Below are 15,703 nucleotides of genomic sequence, written 5' to 3' on the forward strand. Positions count from 1 at the left end.
CTTCAAAATTTTGTATTTTTGTAATCAGGTTGCTGTCTTCTGGTTAGATCAGAGAGAATAATGTCAGCCTGACTTGGAGTGGCTTGTGACAAGGAACTTTACCCTGTGAGGATGGAGTGCCGAGTGCTTGCATCTGTATTTTCAGCAGTGAGGGTAGTTAGGACTGTCTGATGGGCATATGAATGCCAAGAAATTCCAATTTATTAGCCAACCTGGAACATCAATGACTTGATTAAGAGGAGTTAATGTGGATAACAGGACAAAAATTTGGGAATTTCTACATTTCTGTTGTTTGCCTTTCCCTTTATTTTAAGTGGAGCTTAAAGTTTTTCCAAATCTGCCACTGACATTCTTAGTAGTAAAAATGATTTCATGAAATGGTAAGAGTAGATATTAGGCTTAGCTCCTTTCTTCTCCATTATTTCTGTATTCTGTTCCTCTACAGAATTAATATATAACACCTACAATACCTACAATAAGGTGGTAAAACTACAAGGCAGATAGTTCTGTATTCTTGAAGAGAGCAGAAAAATCAGAAGGATTAGGGTCAACAACTCCTTGACATTTATGCAGTTAAAGGATACAAATTTTCAGTCACTCCAATGTAACAGAATTATGTTCTTGGTTGATAAATACAGATTAATTTGCCATCCATATTTAAACTGCTTTGGTGTGCAAACCTTTCTGTTGCAAGAATAAAATTATTGCCTCATCTTAATGTAAGAAAGATGTTAGATTTTTATGAAAGACTCATAGCATTAATTGATGATACGTCTTTAACTTTTGCTGGTTTTGAAGGGTTTAGTTATGCATTGTGAGGGAGACACTCTATTTCATTCTGACTTTTTCAAGATTAATATGTCACAGAAATCTCATCATTAAAATCAACATTTTATACACATGATAGCAGTGAAAGAATGGTGAAAAAGAAAGCATCCTCTCTTGTGTGCAGATATCTCCATGTGGGTTCTTCTTCAGGCAGTTTGATGGGTAAATGGCCTCTATTTCTGATTTTTCCAAAATTTAACTAATATTTTGGGGAAGCAAAATGTTACCAGCTTCTAACACTACTATATATTCTTAGACAGGAAATTTGAAGGGAAAAGGTCTTTATCTAACAGCTGGCCTTTGCATGCAGGCAATGATATAGGGGCTGAATTTTGCTCCATTTCTAACATTGCATCAAAGGTGAATCATAGCCAAATGTTTCTCATTAGTTTCAGATTCTTTCATGCCTTCCTTGCTTTACTACTCTTTTTACATTTTCTTAATAAAATACCTAACAAAAGAGTTGAAAACTTGTCCCATTTCCCCCCTGTCACTGGGTATACTTTACAAGGAGAATGCTAAACTTTGCAATGATTTATTCCTCAATTAAGATTTAAAAACAGAATAATCTTCATAAAGGAATGATTTAGTAAGTTTTCATATAATGGTTTTGCAGATAATGATTTCTGACAATGACACTTTTCAGAAAAGGTCAACTAGATCTAGTAAAAGAAAGATGGGAAAACAGCACTGTGAGCATTCAGGTTAGGTTGATGGCCAGGATTACACCAAGACAAAAGCTGAAAAATGGTACCGCAAGAAGTACTGATTCCTATCAATGACCATTTGGACAAGATCCTGACCCACAGCCAACCTCTTACACTTTATCAACATCTCCATGCACCTGGAAAGTCTTCTCTTCTAGCTGGCTCAGAAACAGGTGGAACAAAGCCAGTAGCCTTGTCTTATGGTCTATGGAGTATGCTGAGGTAATCTTTGGCTTTTGGCAAGGCTGTTAGGACCAAGTCCAATTTGGAGCAGGTGTCAAGTTGTTCTGTGCCCAACAGTGTACTGCTTCTGGGACCAGAGCCCCAGTAAAATTGATATAAAACTGCCTTTATGCTCTTCTGGCTAGAAACATAGCCAGTGGGGAGCAAGACACTAGATACACGTGTGAATAGCAAGACTGACAGAAAAAAAATCAGTCTCATTTAACATGATAGGGAAAGGTTCTCTCAAAGGAGCATAAAAATTCATCAACAAAATACAGATAAGCATATCTAAGGATCTTATAAGAAAAAAAAAAAAGACTTTCTGATATTTTGGAAAAGCTTTTTTTCAGGGATGGGCTAAATTGTGCCATAAATGAGAAGAGGAAGTGCTCCTGAAGACTTGACCAGTTCCATAGGTCCATTAGTAGGTCTATTAGTACACTATTATTGTACTATCTATTAGTATAGTATCTATTAGTATCTATTATTATCTATCAGTCCTCTTTCTGTAGAGGCAAACTTGTCACTTATTTCTGATCTTTCATATTGCATTAAAATTAGTTCATCTGGGAAAAGAGTTTACAGATATGAAGCACTGTATTACAATCTCATATTTTCTGGGGATTTACTCTTAGTACTGTTTTAATTTGTTGTTATAGCCTTGACACCTGCGAGACCTTATCATGCCTTCAGCATCCATAAAAATGTATTAGCTTAGCACTGAAAAATCCCTTTCATGGTAGGCAATATGAAATTCATAATTAAACTAGTTTCAAAGGTAAACATGACAGACTAGGGATTGTGAATAAGATTCAGTCTGGAAAATGAAGGGAATTCAATAAATTCTCTTAAGTCAATATCATGAACTAAAGCTCACTGAATCTGCACATGGAGACTAAAACTGGCAGTAAATTGCAGCTGGTTTAGTAAGCTCTTTTTTAGTGAGGTTTGGCATCTTGGACAGCAAGTTCATCCTGTTTACAAAAGGCTAGGTTTTCTTGGAAAATTTTCAGAGACCCTTCCAAGGTCCAAACACCAAGGCTGAACCTCAACAACTTAGCCACAATTTAGTCATGAAGGAGTCTTCACATAGCATTTGGCACTCATTATTCAAAGTGTATCCATGTTATGCAATTAGATATTTTATATTAATGATGTTTCCCTACTTATAATCCCAAAAGATGGGAGAAAGGATATCTTGATTAGTTATTTAGGTTTTCACATATTTAGAAAGCTGAGATGCAAAATGTAGGAGTCAGAATAAAAATCTATATAAAGCTGACAGGGTAGCTCTTATAATTTATTATTTTTTTTTAACCCTAGCATTACCCAAACAGAGGATTGCACTCTCTGAAGTCCTGGGGGACATATCGGGTCCCTGCCCTCCACATGGAATGTGGACCAACTGAAAAGAGAGGCATCTTTAACATGTCAGTGCTAAGTTCTGGTGCAATGGTAAAATAATATAGGCAATAGTTCTTTGCCTTGTTATGAAGGGACCTTCTGCAGTTGCTACAATAGCAGGGCATGTAGAGGTGACCATATGCTGTCATCTTAGCTGCTGCAGTTCCCAAGCTGACACATTTACTGAAACCATCAGCAAAGGTGGGTTTGCACAGGCAATGTGTGCATCAGAGGACTGTGCATGTGTGTATTCTGCCTCCTCTACAGGGCAGGATTTGAGACCAGTCACATCTTAAATCATGAAAGCTGGGGCATCTGTATCTCAGGAAGCTAAGTCCCTAGTAACTGAAATATTCTGATTTATCTGTGCATTGCAGCAAAAGGCAAGGCCATGAATCTTAGAATAATACATTAAAGTTACTCTGTGACCATATGGGGAATGATTCCTTAATTACACAAATGTGCAGGATGATGGGAAAAACTGATGAATTACAGCAATCAGGTCCATCCTTATGTCAGTTCCACTGTTTTGATTTAAGTTTCACTAGAAAATGCTGGCTCTGTGTGTTGTAAATGTTTTGTTCTGTATACATCATGTTCAGCAAACTTTCCATAACATAAGGCACAATTGCAAATGGATCCTTCTGGCTTTGTTGGCAAGTCCCCCTTCATCCAGCCCAGGAGCCTCCAAGAGCTGTTTGTTGAGCTCAGCATTATTGAATGAGCTCACTTGAGCCTGAAGCACTGTGTGGCTCATGCTGGACTGGAAGGTGAAGTTCACACCTTACCTGGAACAAGCAATCGAGGGAAGAAAAGTTCACAAACCCAGCAGCAAGGGAGGGGAGAACATGACAGTGATATTGGTCATAATATTGCCACCTGAACTCTAAACTCATCCACATGTGTTTTCTTTAAGAGGCTGGTGTGAGAGTGACTTATGGCAATGGTTACATTTCATTTGGAATAAGAAATAAAAAGTAAAGAGAAATACAGGGCACAGAAGGCAGGGTGAAAATTGTACTATATCTCTTGCTGATGTGCATTTGTAACACTAAAACCAACCAGATAAAAATTGTTTCCTTCTTCTGCCCTTGGTCTGCATTACAGCCTTGCCAATTATGATCAAAAACAAGATCCTAATAATGTTTCAGCAACAAAATCAATGTCAACACACTAAATTATGTTCTGCCCTATGTCAGACAATTGCTGAAATTACCAATGTCTATAACATTATTGCAAGCAGGAATACAAGAAAGCATCTGATGACAACAAGCAGTTGCCATTTGCAAATATTTGGGGTGAGAGAAGAATTCCTTTTTTCTTGGGTGAGATACAGAATCAACTCTTATGAGACAATCCAAACTGCCATGGCTTCTGCCACAACCTGAATCAGCGTGCTGCATGAAGAGCCAACCAAGCCTTTGTGGGGATCCACCGAGATCCACCTTGAACATTGCCTCTACCATTGGTCCCATAACTGTGGACTGTCCCATGCAGTTACCTTGTTACTCTTGTTACCAGTTCTCTTTTCCTCTTTGGACCCTCTATACCCTTCTGTACTTCAGAACTCTAATGTCTCTTTCTGTTTTCAGAATAACTGTTTTGCTACACATATTGAACCTCTTCTGTCTTCTCCCCTCCTGCATCTGAACTCTGATATTCTGTAGGTGACTAAAAAAAACATATTAGCCTGTCTTTCCTTCTGTCAATAACATCCCTGACACTGCACATTTTATATAGTGAAGTTTGTGGCATAAAACTGATGCTGGTCATTGAGCATAAGAAACGTGGAGCAATGTTTTGTTACGCAAGCCAAGAGAAGGTTCCAAGTATGTTTTTATCTAAGATCAGATCTCTGGCAAACAGTGAGGTGCAGCTCCACGTTGAAATTCACCTCAGGCACATAGCTGATACGTTTACAGGACTCTCATCTGAAGGTGATCATGCGAGGAAGACTTATTCTGATGAGTTTTTTTATATGTGTAGCCTTGTGGAGCTGACATTACCTAAGAGATGGCTTTATCAAGCAGCAAGGAGATTTAGTCTGCTGCCATAGCATATGTAGGGGCATTTCAAGGAGATTGGTGTATGTTTTATAGAACTGAAGAAAATTTATTTGCCAGAATACAAACTACTTCTCCCTCTCCTGACTTGTAATGCACATTTATTACTAAATCCTATATTGTAAACAAGATTAAGAGGCAGTTTTTTGCAAGCCACAAAAGTTGGGACTATAAATATGATAATTAAAAATACAGCTCACTATATTGTATGGACAAGTTGGGAAAAGATTTTTAAAAATTTCTTTGTGGTACAAAGTTAAATAAGACAAGATTCAGTCATCATGTGAATAGTAAGTATGGTGGGGACTACACAGCTGTGAAGTTTTGTGATGGGTATCCTTTTACTAGGAGGACATACTGTATCATCTGTATTTATGGAGGCCAAAGAGAGGGGTTCAGTTTCCAAATAGTGCCTGCCAAATTTGTGCCTGGCTGAGGAACAAAGGTTAGATCTCCTGAGGAGCATTGCTTGGCACTGATGTCAAGGGTTGTTTTGTGTGCAGATTGACTTTCGTCCCTCTAAGGTCATAAAATGCATGTCTAAAGCCAGATGAATGGTTTGCAAAACATAGCAGGTCATGTAAGACACAAAGCAGCTGGCTTGACTAAAAAGACAACTGCTTTCCTTAAGATCAATCAGTGATGGGTAGAAAATCCTTGGTTCATCCTCCAAGAGCTTTTGAGGTGCCAACCAATCCCACTCTAACATTCTGAGGGCAAAGCGACACTATCATAGGGTGAATCCTCCCACAAGACCAGACTACTGTCTTGCTTAAAGCAGGGAGATTTGCATGCTCTGGGGAGCCAGGCCAAAGCACAGAGCCTGAGGGACAACTTAGTGGCCTGGTCACTCCACTTTGCCTTACATATGCTGCTTACATGTTAATTAGCAAAACTTCACCAGGTCAACAGGTAGTTCCCATCACCGGTGTTTCAGAAGTGGGTCATCTGTTGGTCTTGAGGCACTTGGAGCAAATTCCCTCCTAACTGACTTGTATCAGCTCCTTTTCCAGCTGATCCATGCTGGGTAAAACCTCAGGTGCTCACTGAAACGAGTGCATGAGCTGGGATCTGCAAAATCTCAGACAAGATCCCTGGTGGCTGAAGAGTTGACCAGTTTCCCTAGTTAACCTTCATGAACTGACTAACCTGGTGCGGTGGCCTGGTTCTTACAACATGGGCTTTGGAAGCTTTTGAGAAGTGAACCTGAGATTATACCACACCCTCAGTACTCTGCTTTTGGGGAACACATGCAGACAGGCCTCTTTTTCTCCATTCTCCTGGCACAAGAAAGCTTTCCCTGACATGAGAAGACTTTCCTGGCTGATTTCTCAGTGCCCAGGGAGGCAGAACTGAGGGAACAGGACTGTGGCAACATGGATGGAGGAGCACTTGCAAATACATTTTATTGCTGTTTCAGTTTGCTTGGTTAAAAGTTTGGGGTTTTTTCTCAGAGAAAGCTTCATGTTTGATGTTTTCTGAAAAATCCCTCACCAGTTTCATGGCTAGATGATGTTTTTGCAGTAATTTGGTAATCCATCTCATACATCACAAGAATGCAAGATTCCTTACCAGGAAAGTATTCATTTCATGTATAAAAGTCTGTCTATAGGCCAAGGCTTGTCTTACACTCTTCCACTTATATAAATTCATGCAGCAAACTGTGTTTTTCTTTGTATTCCCTCTCACCTTAAAATTTCTCCCCCCATCCATAGAAACTATATGCAAATCAAGTCTGCAAACTCTTCTGGAAAAAAGCTTTTCTCTTCTGTCTTTGTCTATGCAAAGCCCAGCACAATGAGAACTTGATCCCTGAATAATGTTTTGAAGTGGTTTGTGCTGTGAGTGTTTGAATACTTGAATTCAGTTTATTAGTCATAAAGAAGAGAGGCTGTGGCATACAAGTGTTGGAGTAATGTATCTCTAAAGAAGCCAGACTGACGTTCTGCAAGAGCATGGAGGTCTGTGCCATGGCAAGGATGACCCCTGTATTCTAGCATGTTCTGAAGAACAAAGAACTAATGCAAGTCTGTTTGGAGCACTCATGCTTTTAGTAGCAGTAACTACAGCAACTAGTTCACAATCTTTTTAGATTAAAAAAGAAGGTATTGCACAAGTCTTCTGTAGCTGCTTGGGAGGAAAATAAAACTCTGAAATTTCACCTTCCTTAATAATTTCTCTGAGAAAGACTTAAGGTCTGTACCTGTTTAGGGAAGGGTAGGATCAGCACTACCAGGTAGAGGTTAGGACAGGGTTGAATACAAAACCAGGACTTTTAAATTTATTTCTAGGTCTAGTAACTCAGGTCTTTAGAAAGCAGCTGAATTACATGAACAATTCCTGGATTAGGTTGAGGAGACAAGTATCAGTTTCTGTTTGAAGTTCAACTTGATCATTGGGTTTGATCTGACCAAAACAGTCCTCATACTCACTTGTATCTGTCATTTGTTTCTTCAGGTCAGCAGATGAGCACTATCATTGACAACATAAGCACATCCACAACTCATTTACCTGTGAGATCCTCATTGGGCCAGGAGCCGAGCTGGCAGGCTTTGCATGTGTATTCATCAGATACATATTCATTCTCTTTACAAGGAGTGCAGGTCCAACAGCAGCTCACTTCTCCTTTACGTATCACCTGAGACAGAAATTGACCTTTGATTTAGCAGCATAAACACACATTCATGCTGCCCCAGTTGTTAATTACATTTGTAATCTCTTTTTTTATAGAAGGGTTTTTAATTTTAAGTGGAGTTCCTTGTCATGATCTGTTCTCATATATAAAATTTGACAAAAGTTCTCAGTTCTTCCATTATGTATGTACCAGTAGAAAGAAACCATCAACCCCAGAGAAGTAAAGAATGGCAATATGTTCTTTCCCCTCTTAGAATTTGCAAAGATCAAAATTTCATAGATGGCAGTGTGCCTACAGAAGCCAGTGCATGATACTCAAGGCATATAATTCACTCCAGTGTAGCCCATGTAGGGAATCATGCCAACCACAACTAAGGGCTCATTACCCAAAGACTTGTTTTTCATCCAATTGTGGGTGATTTGTTCAAACTGATTTTTTTTCCAGACATCAAACCTTGTACAGAATTAATTAATTACTGCATTCCTAATAACCATTTAAGAGTGAGGACATCCATTTTAACATCTGACCTGATTCCTTATTTCATAATTTACTGTCAAATGTTATTGCATGCTTATGATTGAGATGCAGATTTTTCAAGATCCTTATTTGTCATCTCTGGGCACTGAAAACATCTGTGCTTCTTGTCATTATGTCTTTCTTTTGAAATAAAGTATTCCCAGTTTCTCTGCTCTTCCCAAGCAATTTATAAACAAATACTCCCAATTATAGCATTAGTAGTAGGCTGACTTTTCCATCTTTTGCAATGATGAATTTAGAAAGTGGATTCAAATGTCTCTATTGCAATTTTAATAAAAAACAACTGTAAAGGAGTCTAATCAAAATGAATTAGATTGCTCTTTGCAATGCTGCAGTGGAAAAAAACCCAACAAAGTAATTACATCATTTTCATCAGCAGTATGGGGATTTGAAAAACTTCAAATTCTAGTTGTGTTTTTAAAATTATTAACTATGAAAAGTCAAACAGCTACACTTGAACAGCTAAACTGAAAGAAAGGCCATGGGAGCATAAGTGATTTACTCTGCAAGTGCTGAGACTAGAACTACTTGCAAAACAGACTATCTGTCCCCCTTGTTTGATTAACTCATGTCTTGTGATTTCTTTCATTTTGAACTAGAATGAAAAGTTGAACAAATTTTAGAAAGCTTGTAGTAATTTTTAGTGACATTTTTTGGTAAACTTGATGCATTATAAAAATCCATAATTTTACAATATAGAAAATGACAGTCAAGAAAATTAAATGGCAGAATAGAAACCATGTTATTATCAAATTCCCTAAACGTTTTATCATAAGAGTTAATTTACACTTTTCTGTTACATTTTTCAGCAAATCAGAATCTTTTATATATATTATGGATAGTTTTAATATATAAATATATAATATTTATATAACCTTGGAGTTTGATGGGTCTACCAGAAAACTGGTACACTGGTAATTTCTTAACCAGTACTACCAGAGAAGGATGATGTATCCTTCTCTAAAAATCAAGATAATTGTTCTCCAATACTCATTTAACATTTTTGTAGTGTTAAATTGCTTAGTCAGCTATTTACTCCCCCTTCAGTTAGTGAATAAAACATGGTGACCATGTACTAAAACTCTGCAAAATCTAGACTGAAGAGACTGAGATTCACTTTGTGTTGCAGAGCATGGTCAGCTGGGAAGCAGGCCCTCTCTGTAGCTGCTTCCCAGTTTTCGGTCATGCCATTTTAACATACAAGAAAAGTGATCTAGTTTCCAGTGAGACTTGTCAGAAATTGCAGCTGTTTTTTTTTTACAGTCGTCCCTGCCTATCCCCTCATTCCACAGGCTTTTATATAAATGACTGCAAGGTAAGCTAAAGACTTGCAGTATTTTAGCTGTCCTGCAGTAAGTGTCATGGGATGCTGAAGGATAATAGTGTATAATTAATATATGACAGATTCATCTACCCTATTTACTTACTGCAGCATGGAAAGGGAGCAAGGAAAAATCAAAAACCTTGGAAACAAAGAGGCAGTAAAACAGGCATGATTAAAAAAATGCTACCTACATTTCCTAAAGTTTGAAGTAATGGTGAGTATTGATGTTCTCTGATGAGACCACAGTCTTAAGGTCTGAGTAATAATGTTCCAGTTTAAGTGACTATGTCTAGCACTGAAATAGTAGCAATTATTATTCATAATGTACCTGCAACTGCAGTGACAAATCCCAGTCAGGGACTTGCACTCCACTGAATCAGATGCTGCAAAAACATGCAGCAAAAAGACCCCAAACAGTACCTGTTTGAAAGCATTTGGAATACAAGTAAAACAAAATGTCAGTAGTTCACAGATATAGGAGTACAAGAAAATAGCAACTTATGAAAATAGTGAGAAGATTATGATAGTAGTAAGAACTAAATAAGTCTGTATATTTTAATTAAGTTGTGGGATACTATCTTCATGTAAGAGAAAGTAAAATCTTGCTTTCAAATTTCAGGGCTATGTATTCTACAAGACTGAAGAAAATGAAGGAAATATTTACCTTTATCTGGCCTTTTTCGCAGGGTTCGCTGCATACAGATCTGATGATATTACTTTTCTCTGCCCATATTTCATCATCATCCATTTTCAGCTCACCATTGTCCCAGCTACCAACATTGATATAATCAAAGTAGTCCTTTCCCATTTGCTTAAAATTCATGATTTCATATCTTTAGAAACACAAAAGGGAGACCTATCTGAGTTGAGGAGAACATCAGGAAATGGCTCAAATTAAAGGAACAAAGTACAGTCAAAAAACAAGTTTGTTGAAATAAAGAAGAAAAAATTTAAAGCATTATCCTAGCACTTGAGTTGCTCACAATATTTTTTGTGGTAGCATAATCCTGCTTTTCCTTTGTATTTTAACTTAGGGGGGTTTGGGTGTGGAGTGTTTTTTTGTTGTTTGCTTTGTTGTTTGGGGTTTTCTTGGGGTTTTATTTTTTATGTTGTTGTTTTTTTCTATCACCATAGAAAGTTTCCTGAACACTTTGGTGTTAAGTGACTGAGCTTCTGAGAATGACTTTATTTAAGGAAAACAATGAAATGAGTCAAATAGAATTCATCCTGTGCAACGTTCAACGCTGAAGCCAATGCATAAAGAACCTCAGTTCCCTCTATAGCTGATGCTGAGTCATCTAAACCTATAATGTCAATTAAGTGCTCCTCACTGACTGCAGATGCTTATTTCCCACCTGAGAGAAGCAGCCTGAAGACAAGTAAACTCCCAAAGTGAGGTAGAGGCAACCTAGGTCTGTGGCATTAAAAGAAACTTCTCATGTCATAAGACTGCAAGATGAAATTTGGTGTGGCTCCCAGAGGAATCAGGCATCACTTTTCAGGCACAGACTCCAGGACTCTGGGACTTACTAGAAGCTTCATGGAGATCTTCTTATCAAGGGGCACCATGTAGTCCAGGCATTTGAAGAATTAATTTGAGAATTTGCTGGGGTTTTTTTTTAATTTTTTCTTCTACAGCATTGCAGCAGTAAATGCTGGTTTCTCCCATCCTATCCATATAGTCATTTTTATATAATTCATCAGTGGTCATAACATATCTATTTCCTTGTGCAGCATGGTGTGGAGGAGAAAGAGGATTCATGACTCAATCCTAGGCTGCTTTTGGGTCAGAGATAGAGCCGATCAGAGTTTTCAGTTTCATGTTCCTCTTCATCCTACTTCCTTTTCAGCTCCCACAGAGTCTTGCAGAAAGTCTGTGGAGCAACATAGGAGTCACTAGCCTCCTACTCCCGAAAACCAGCCCATCTTTCTACCTTACAGGCCTGTTCTTTTAGCACTTCCTTGTAAGGCTTGTTTGGAAAATTGGACAACTCCTAAAGCAGTTATGTCATGCTTTTCTTTACCTCCTCTTTAGTGGATTTTGCAGTAGTCTGTCTAAGCAATGTCAAATTTGCTGGTGGAAAACAAGCGAACAATATAGACCAAGAAGATTAACACAATCATGGGTTTAGGAAAGCTGCCTAGTTTATAAACAAGGAGACATCTTTCTCCTTCAGCAGGCAGAAAATTAGTCCTGAAGGCAAAGCATAAAGACAGAATTGGATTAAGAGTGTTATTGTCAGAATGTAATTTGTGAAGTCCAATGTACAAATAAGTAAAAGAAACAGCTCATTAAATCAAACAATTTCTTAAGTAAGATACTGTGCTGGTTTTGGTTGAGGTAGAGTTAATATTCTTCACAAAAGCCTGTATGGGGCTGTGTTTTGGATTTGTGTTGAAAACAGTAGATAATACAGAGTTGTATTTGTTATTTATTTGCTGAGCAGTGCTTAGACAGAGCCAAGGCCTATTCTGCTTTCAGTATCATCATGTTGGCAGAGGGGCTGGCAGTACATGGGAAGTTGAGAGGAGACACAGTGGGACAGCTGACTCCAGCTGACTGAAGGAGTATTCCATACCATATGACATCATGCTTAGTATATAAAATAGAGGGAAGAAGGAGAAAGGATGGCATGTTTGGAGTTATGGTGTTTGTCTTCCCAAGTCGTCATTACATGTGATGGAGCCTTGCTGTCATGGAGATGGCTGAACATCTGCCTGCCCATGGGAAGTAATAAAAGTATTTCTTGTTTTGCTTTGCTTTCATGCGTGGGCTTTCCTTTCCCTTTTAAACTGTCTTTATTTTCTAGCTTTTGCTGTTTCAATTCTCTCCCAGATACTGCTGGTGGGGAGTGAACAAGTAGCTGTGTGGTACTTGGTTGCTGGCTGGGTATAAACTATGACAGATACCCAAGTATCTTGCTTAAGTTTTGAAGAAGCAGTTCTAAGACTGACAAGCAGTAGCCTTTCTGTAATATTCTCCATCCATGGATCTCAGGATGTTTTGCATCAAGAAACAAAGTCTAACTGTCACAGTGGGGAAATTATGTTATGGCAGGGATTCAATGCCAAAACCACACATAGGTTGGGATCAGGATGACAAGCAACCTCTGAAAGAAATTGAAAGTTGAGCCTGACTGAATGGACAATGTGATGTTACCCTTATTATATGGTTCTTGATTCTTTTCAAAAGAAGAAATAAGCAATGGCACAGAAAGACTGAAAAATTTATACTTCTGGATTTTTAAATATTTCACTTTCCATCTTGAATGAAAAAAGAAATGTCCACAGCTTTGAGAATGACCTCCTCAAAGATAGAGATGCGAATGCCAGACTGACACAATGAAATGAATCCAGGCAACACACGCACAAACCCAAATAAACAGACTTTTGCGCACAGTTACTAGCCCAGGTTTTTTCTGAGATTCACAGGCATAGTAACAGCCTGTTGAAGGATTTAACAGAATAACAAAAAAATTAGCCTAGGAGGAGCCACTGTGAAGTCTTTATTCAGTGTTGTCAGTGATAACATGGGGCTAAAATGTTTCTAAAATCGTGGTACCTAAAGTAGGCCTTAGTGACAAGAATGAGCATTGCCTTAGTAGAACAATGTGAACCTACACCTGTGTACCGACCTGTGTACGTACACCTGTGTACCTACCTGTATGTACCCACCTGTATAACAGAGAATTATACAGCAATATATGGGAAAAGAAACTCGAACTCATGCTTGGGTGAAATCAATATACACACAAGAGAACAATAGCAAAGTAATGATTAATGTATGATTATACAACAGTTATGTAAAGAAAGGGTATAAAAATGTATCCATCTCAAATCCATTTCGGAGTCAGATTTGGGTTTGTCTGTACCCTTGATTCCCAGAGGTCTTCAATAAAAGCACCGCATACAATCAACCAGTGATTATGTGTTTTCCACGCTAACATCAGGACATTGAAATAATCCCATGAGTATAGCTTTGTTAAAGCTGTCAATTCAGAGTTCATGGACAGATGAACGGAAGTACTACCAATGCTTAACAGTCCACAGGACCTAAACCAATGATCCCTCCAGGAGCATGACCCATATGAATACATCCCAAGGGGAGTTCTGGAAAGGAATCTAACAAATTAAATACACTATTATCTGAATATGTCATGTCCCTCTTCTCTGTGGAGAACAGCACTTATTGCTATAGTGGAGGTTCATGAGTCAGAGGTTCCCTGGAGCTTCCTTGAGATACTACAGGGACAGTTTGCAACTTTAGGAGAGAAGAGACCAGATGGTGCAATAGCACATTTCCAGCAGTGCCCTAATCACAGTGCAAAATACTTGTTTCAGAACAGAAGTGCCATGAAGTTGCTGAGAATCCGTATTGCATTGATAGCACAATCAGAATATCAGCTTCTCGTTTGTCTTGACTTTTCTTGCCTTCTCAATTTCTTGTTTAGAGTGTTGATAGTATTTACAGATAGTTTTTATGTTCCTGAAAAATCGTGGCTATTCCTTCCATACTCATTTGGGTTTTTTCCATGTCTTCTGTCTCACATAAAGCAAACCCTCCACTAGACACTCTGTCTGCTTAAAACTCAACATACATATAAAGGACTTTGGAATAGGGCCAGGATTCAAAGCATCTTGTGGGATTAATCATCTGTTGTATAATATCAAAACCCTTTTGCTATACATCAAAATCCTGAGCTATCTAGGTCAGAAAGGCTTTTTATGTTCTGATTTCCTGCTTAACACCACCACCACAGTACAGCTGTGAGGATTTAAATTCCTGTTTTACAAAGTGAAGATGCAGTTATCAATGCAAGTGAACAGTTGTTCCAGTATGACTGCACCATCTCCCAACTCTTGCAAATAATGTTTGACAGTGCTTAAAAGACTATACACTACTCAAAACCTGGATGTTAGAGATGGAGCTTCCTATAAAATCTTAATCATGAAAGAGTAAATTTTGACTCAGTGTTGTCTGATTTAAGCACATAGACTGGATTTAACGATGAGACTATTGTTGGAGTAGAGGGAACAAAGAACTAGATTCAAAAGAAAACAAACTCTGGGACTAGTTTGTAACCATACCCAGTCAATTAGTTTGAGTAGATATGAATATCACACAAATCCAGGGGAGCTGGACTTTCTTAAAGTTGTGCTATCCTGAGGTGCACAATCAACATAGTGTCCCCATGCCCTTCAGTGAAACACTAGTATCCTTCTGTAACTTAAAAAATGACTGTACATGATATAATTCCTTCATCGTCTTTCTTAGAATTGAATTTTAAAAAATCCAAAATATTCAATTAAATTCCTTGCAACAGATAGTATTAAATCATTATTGCTATGAATGCCTACATGAGGAAAAGGTAAAGCAAAAGATCTTTTTGCAATATTTAGATATTGTCATTGGCATTGTCATGTCACAGATCATTTATTTGTGCAGGCCACATTACACTTATTCATGGCAGACTTCATTTTTTCTGCAAGAAATGAGTGAGACCAATAAGTATAATGTCGGATGCAGTTCACTGCTTCTGAGCACCATGAAACCAAAAAGGAATCCTTTAAGAGAAGTCTGGGACAAGTCTTATAAAAAGAATTTGATCAGAAAAATTTAGACTGAACTCTTTCCTTCAAAATTCAACTATTTGTAAAAATAGAAATGTTTAGCAGAAGACAGCATTGCTCATGTTAAAACAGCTCTGCAAATAAATTTCCATCTGAGATTCCCCTGGGTTCCTGCCAGTTTGTTCCTGAGATTTCTACCAGCTCACAGTGCACTTCCTTAGAGTCTGAAGAGTTTGAAAATTTGTGTCTCCAGAGAAGAAACAGACTGCTTTGTAGGTGGCTGTCCTGCTCTCTTTTGGGGATAAGGCTGACTTTAAGGTTTTCAAATAATATGAGAAAAAAATCAGTTCTGAAATTGCAGAAATTTTTGGAAATGTCAAAACCTTCTGAACAATGGATTTATCTTTCC

The 15,703-nt window shown here is 38.1% G+C and overlaps 1 protein-coding gene across 1 annotated transcript in view; it reads right to left on the reverse strand.

Moving 5' to 3' along the window:
* GRM5 (glutamate receptor, metabotropic 5) overlaps nt 1-15,703 on the reverse strand; it is a 255,586-nt gene that overhangs the window by 30,201 nt on the left and 209,682 nt on the right. The window contains exons 6-7 of the mRNA XM_009075716.1: nt 10,388-10,556; nt 7,739-7,865 (exon numbers count right to left, since the gene is read on the reverse strand). Of these exons, the coding sequence (XP_009073964.1) occupies nt 7,739-7,865; nt 10,388-10,556 (296 nt within the window). The remainder of the gene's footprint in view (nt 1-7,738; nt 7,866-10,387; nt 10,557-15,703) is intronic.

Source organism: Acanthisitta chloris, unplaced genomic scaffold (genome assembly GCF_000695815.1).
Source record: "Acanthisitta chloris isolate BGI_N310 unplaced genomic scaffold, ASM69581v1 scaffold355, whole genome shotgun sequence".
Classification (NCBI taxonomy): domain Eukaryota; kingdom Metazoa; phylum Chordata; class Aves; order Passeriformes; family Acanthisittidae; genus Acanthisitta; species Acanthisitta chloris.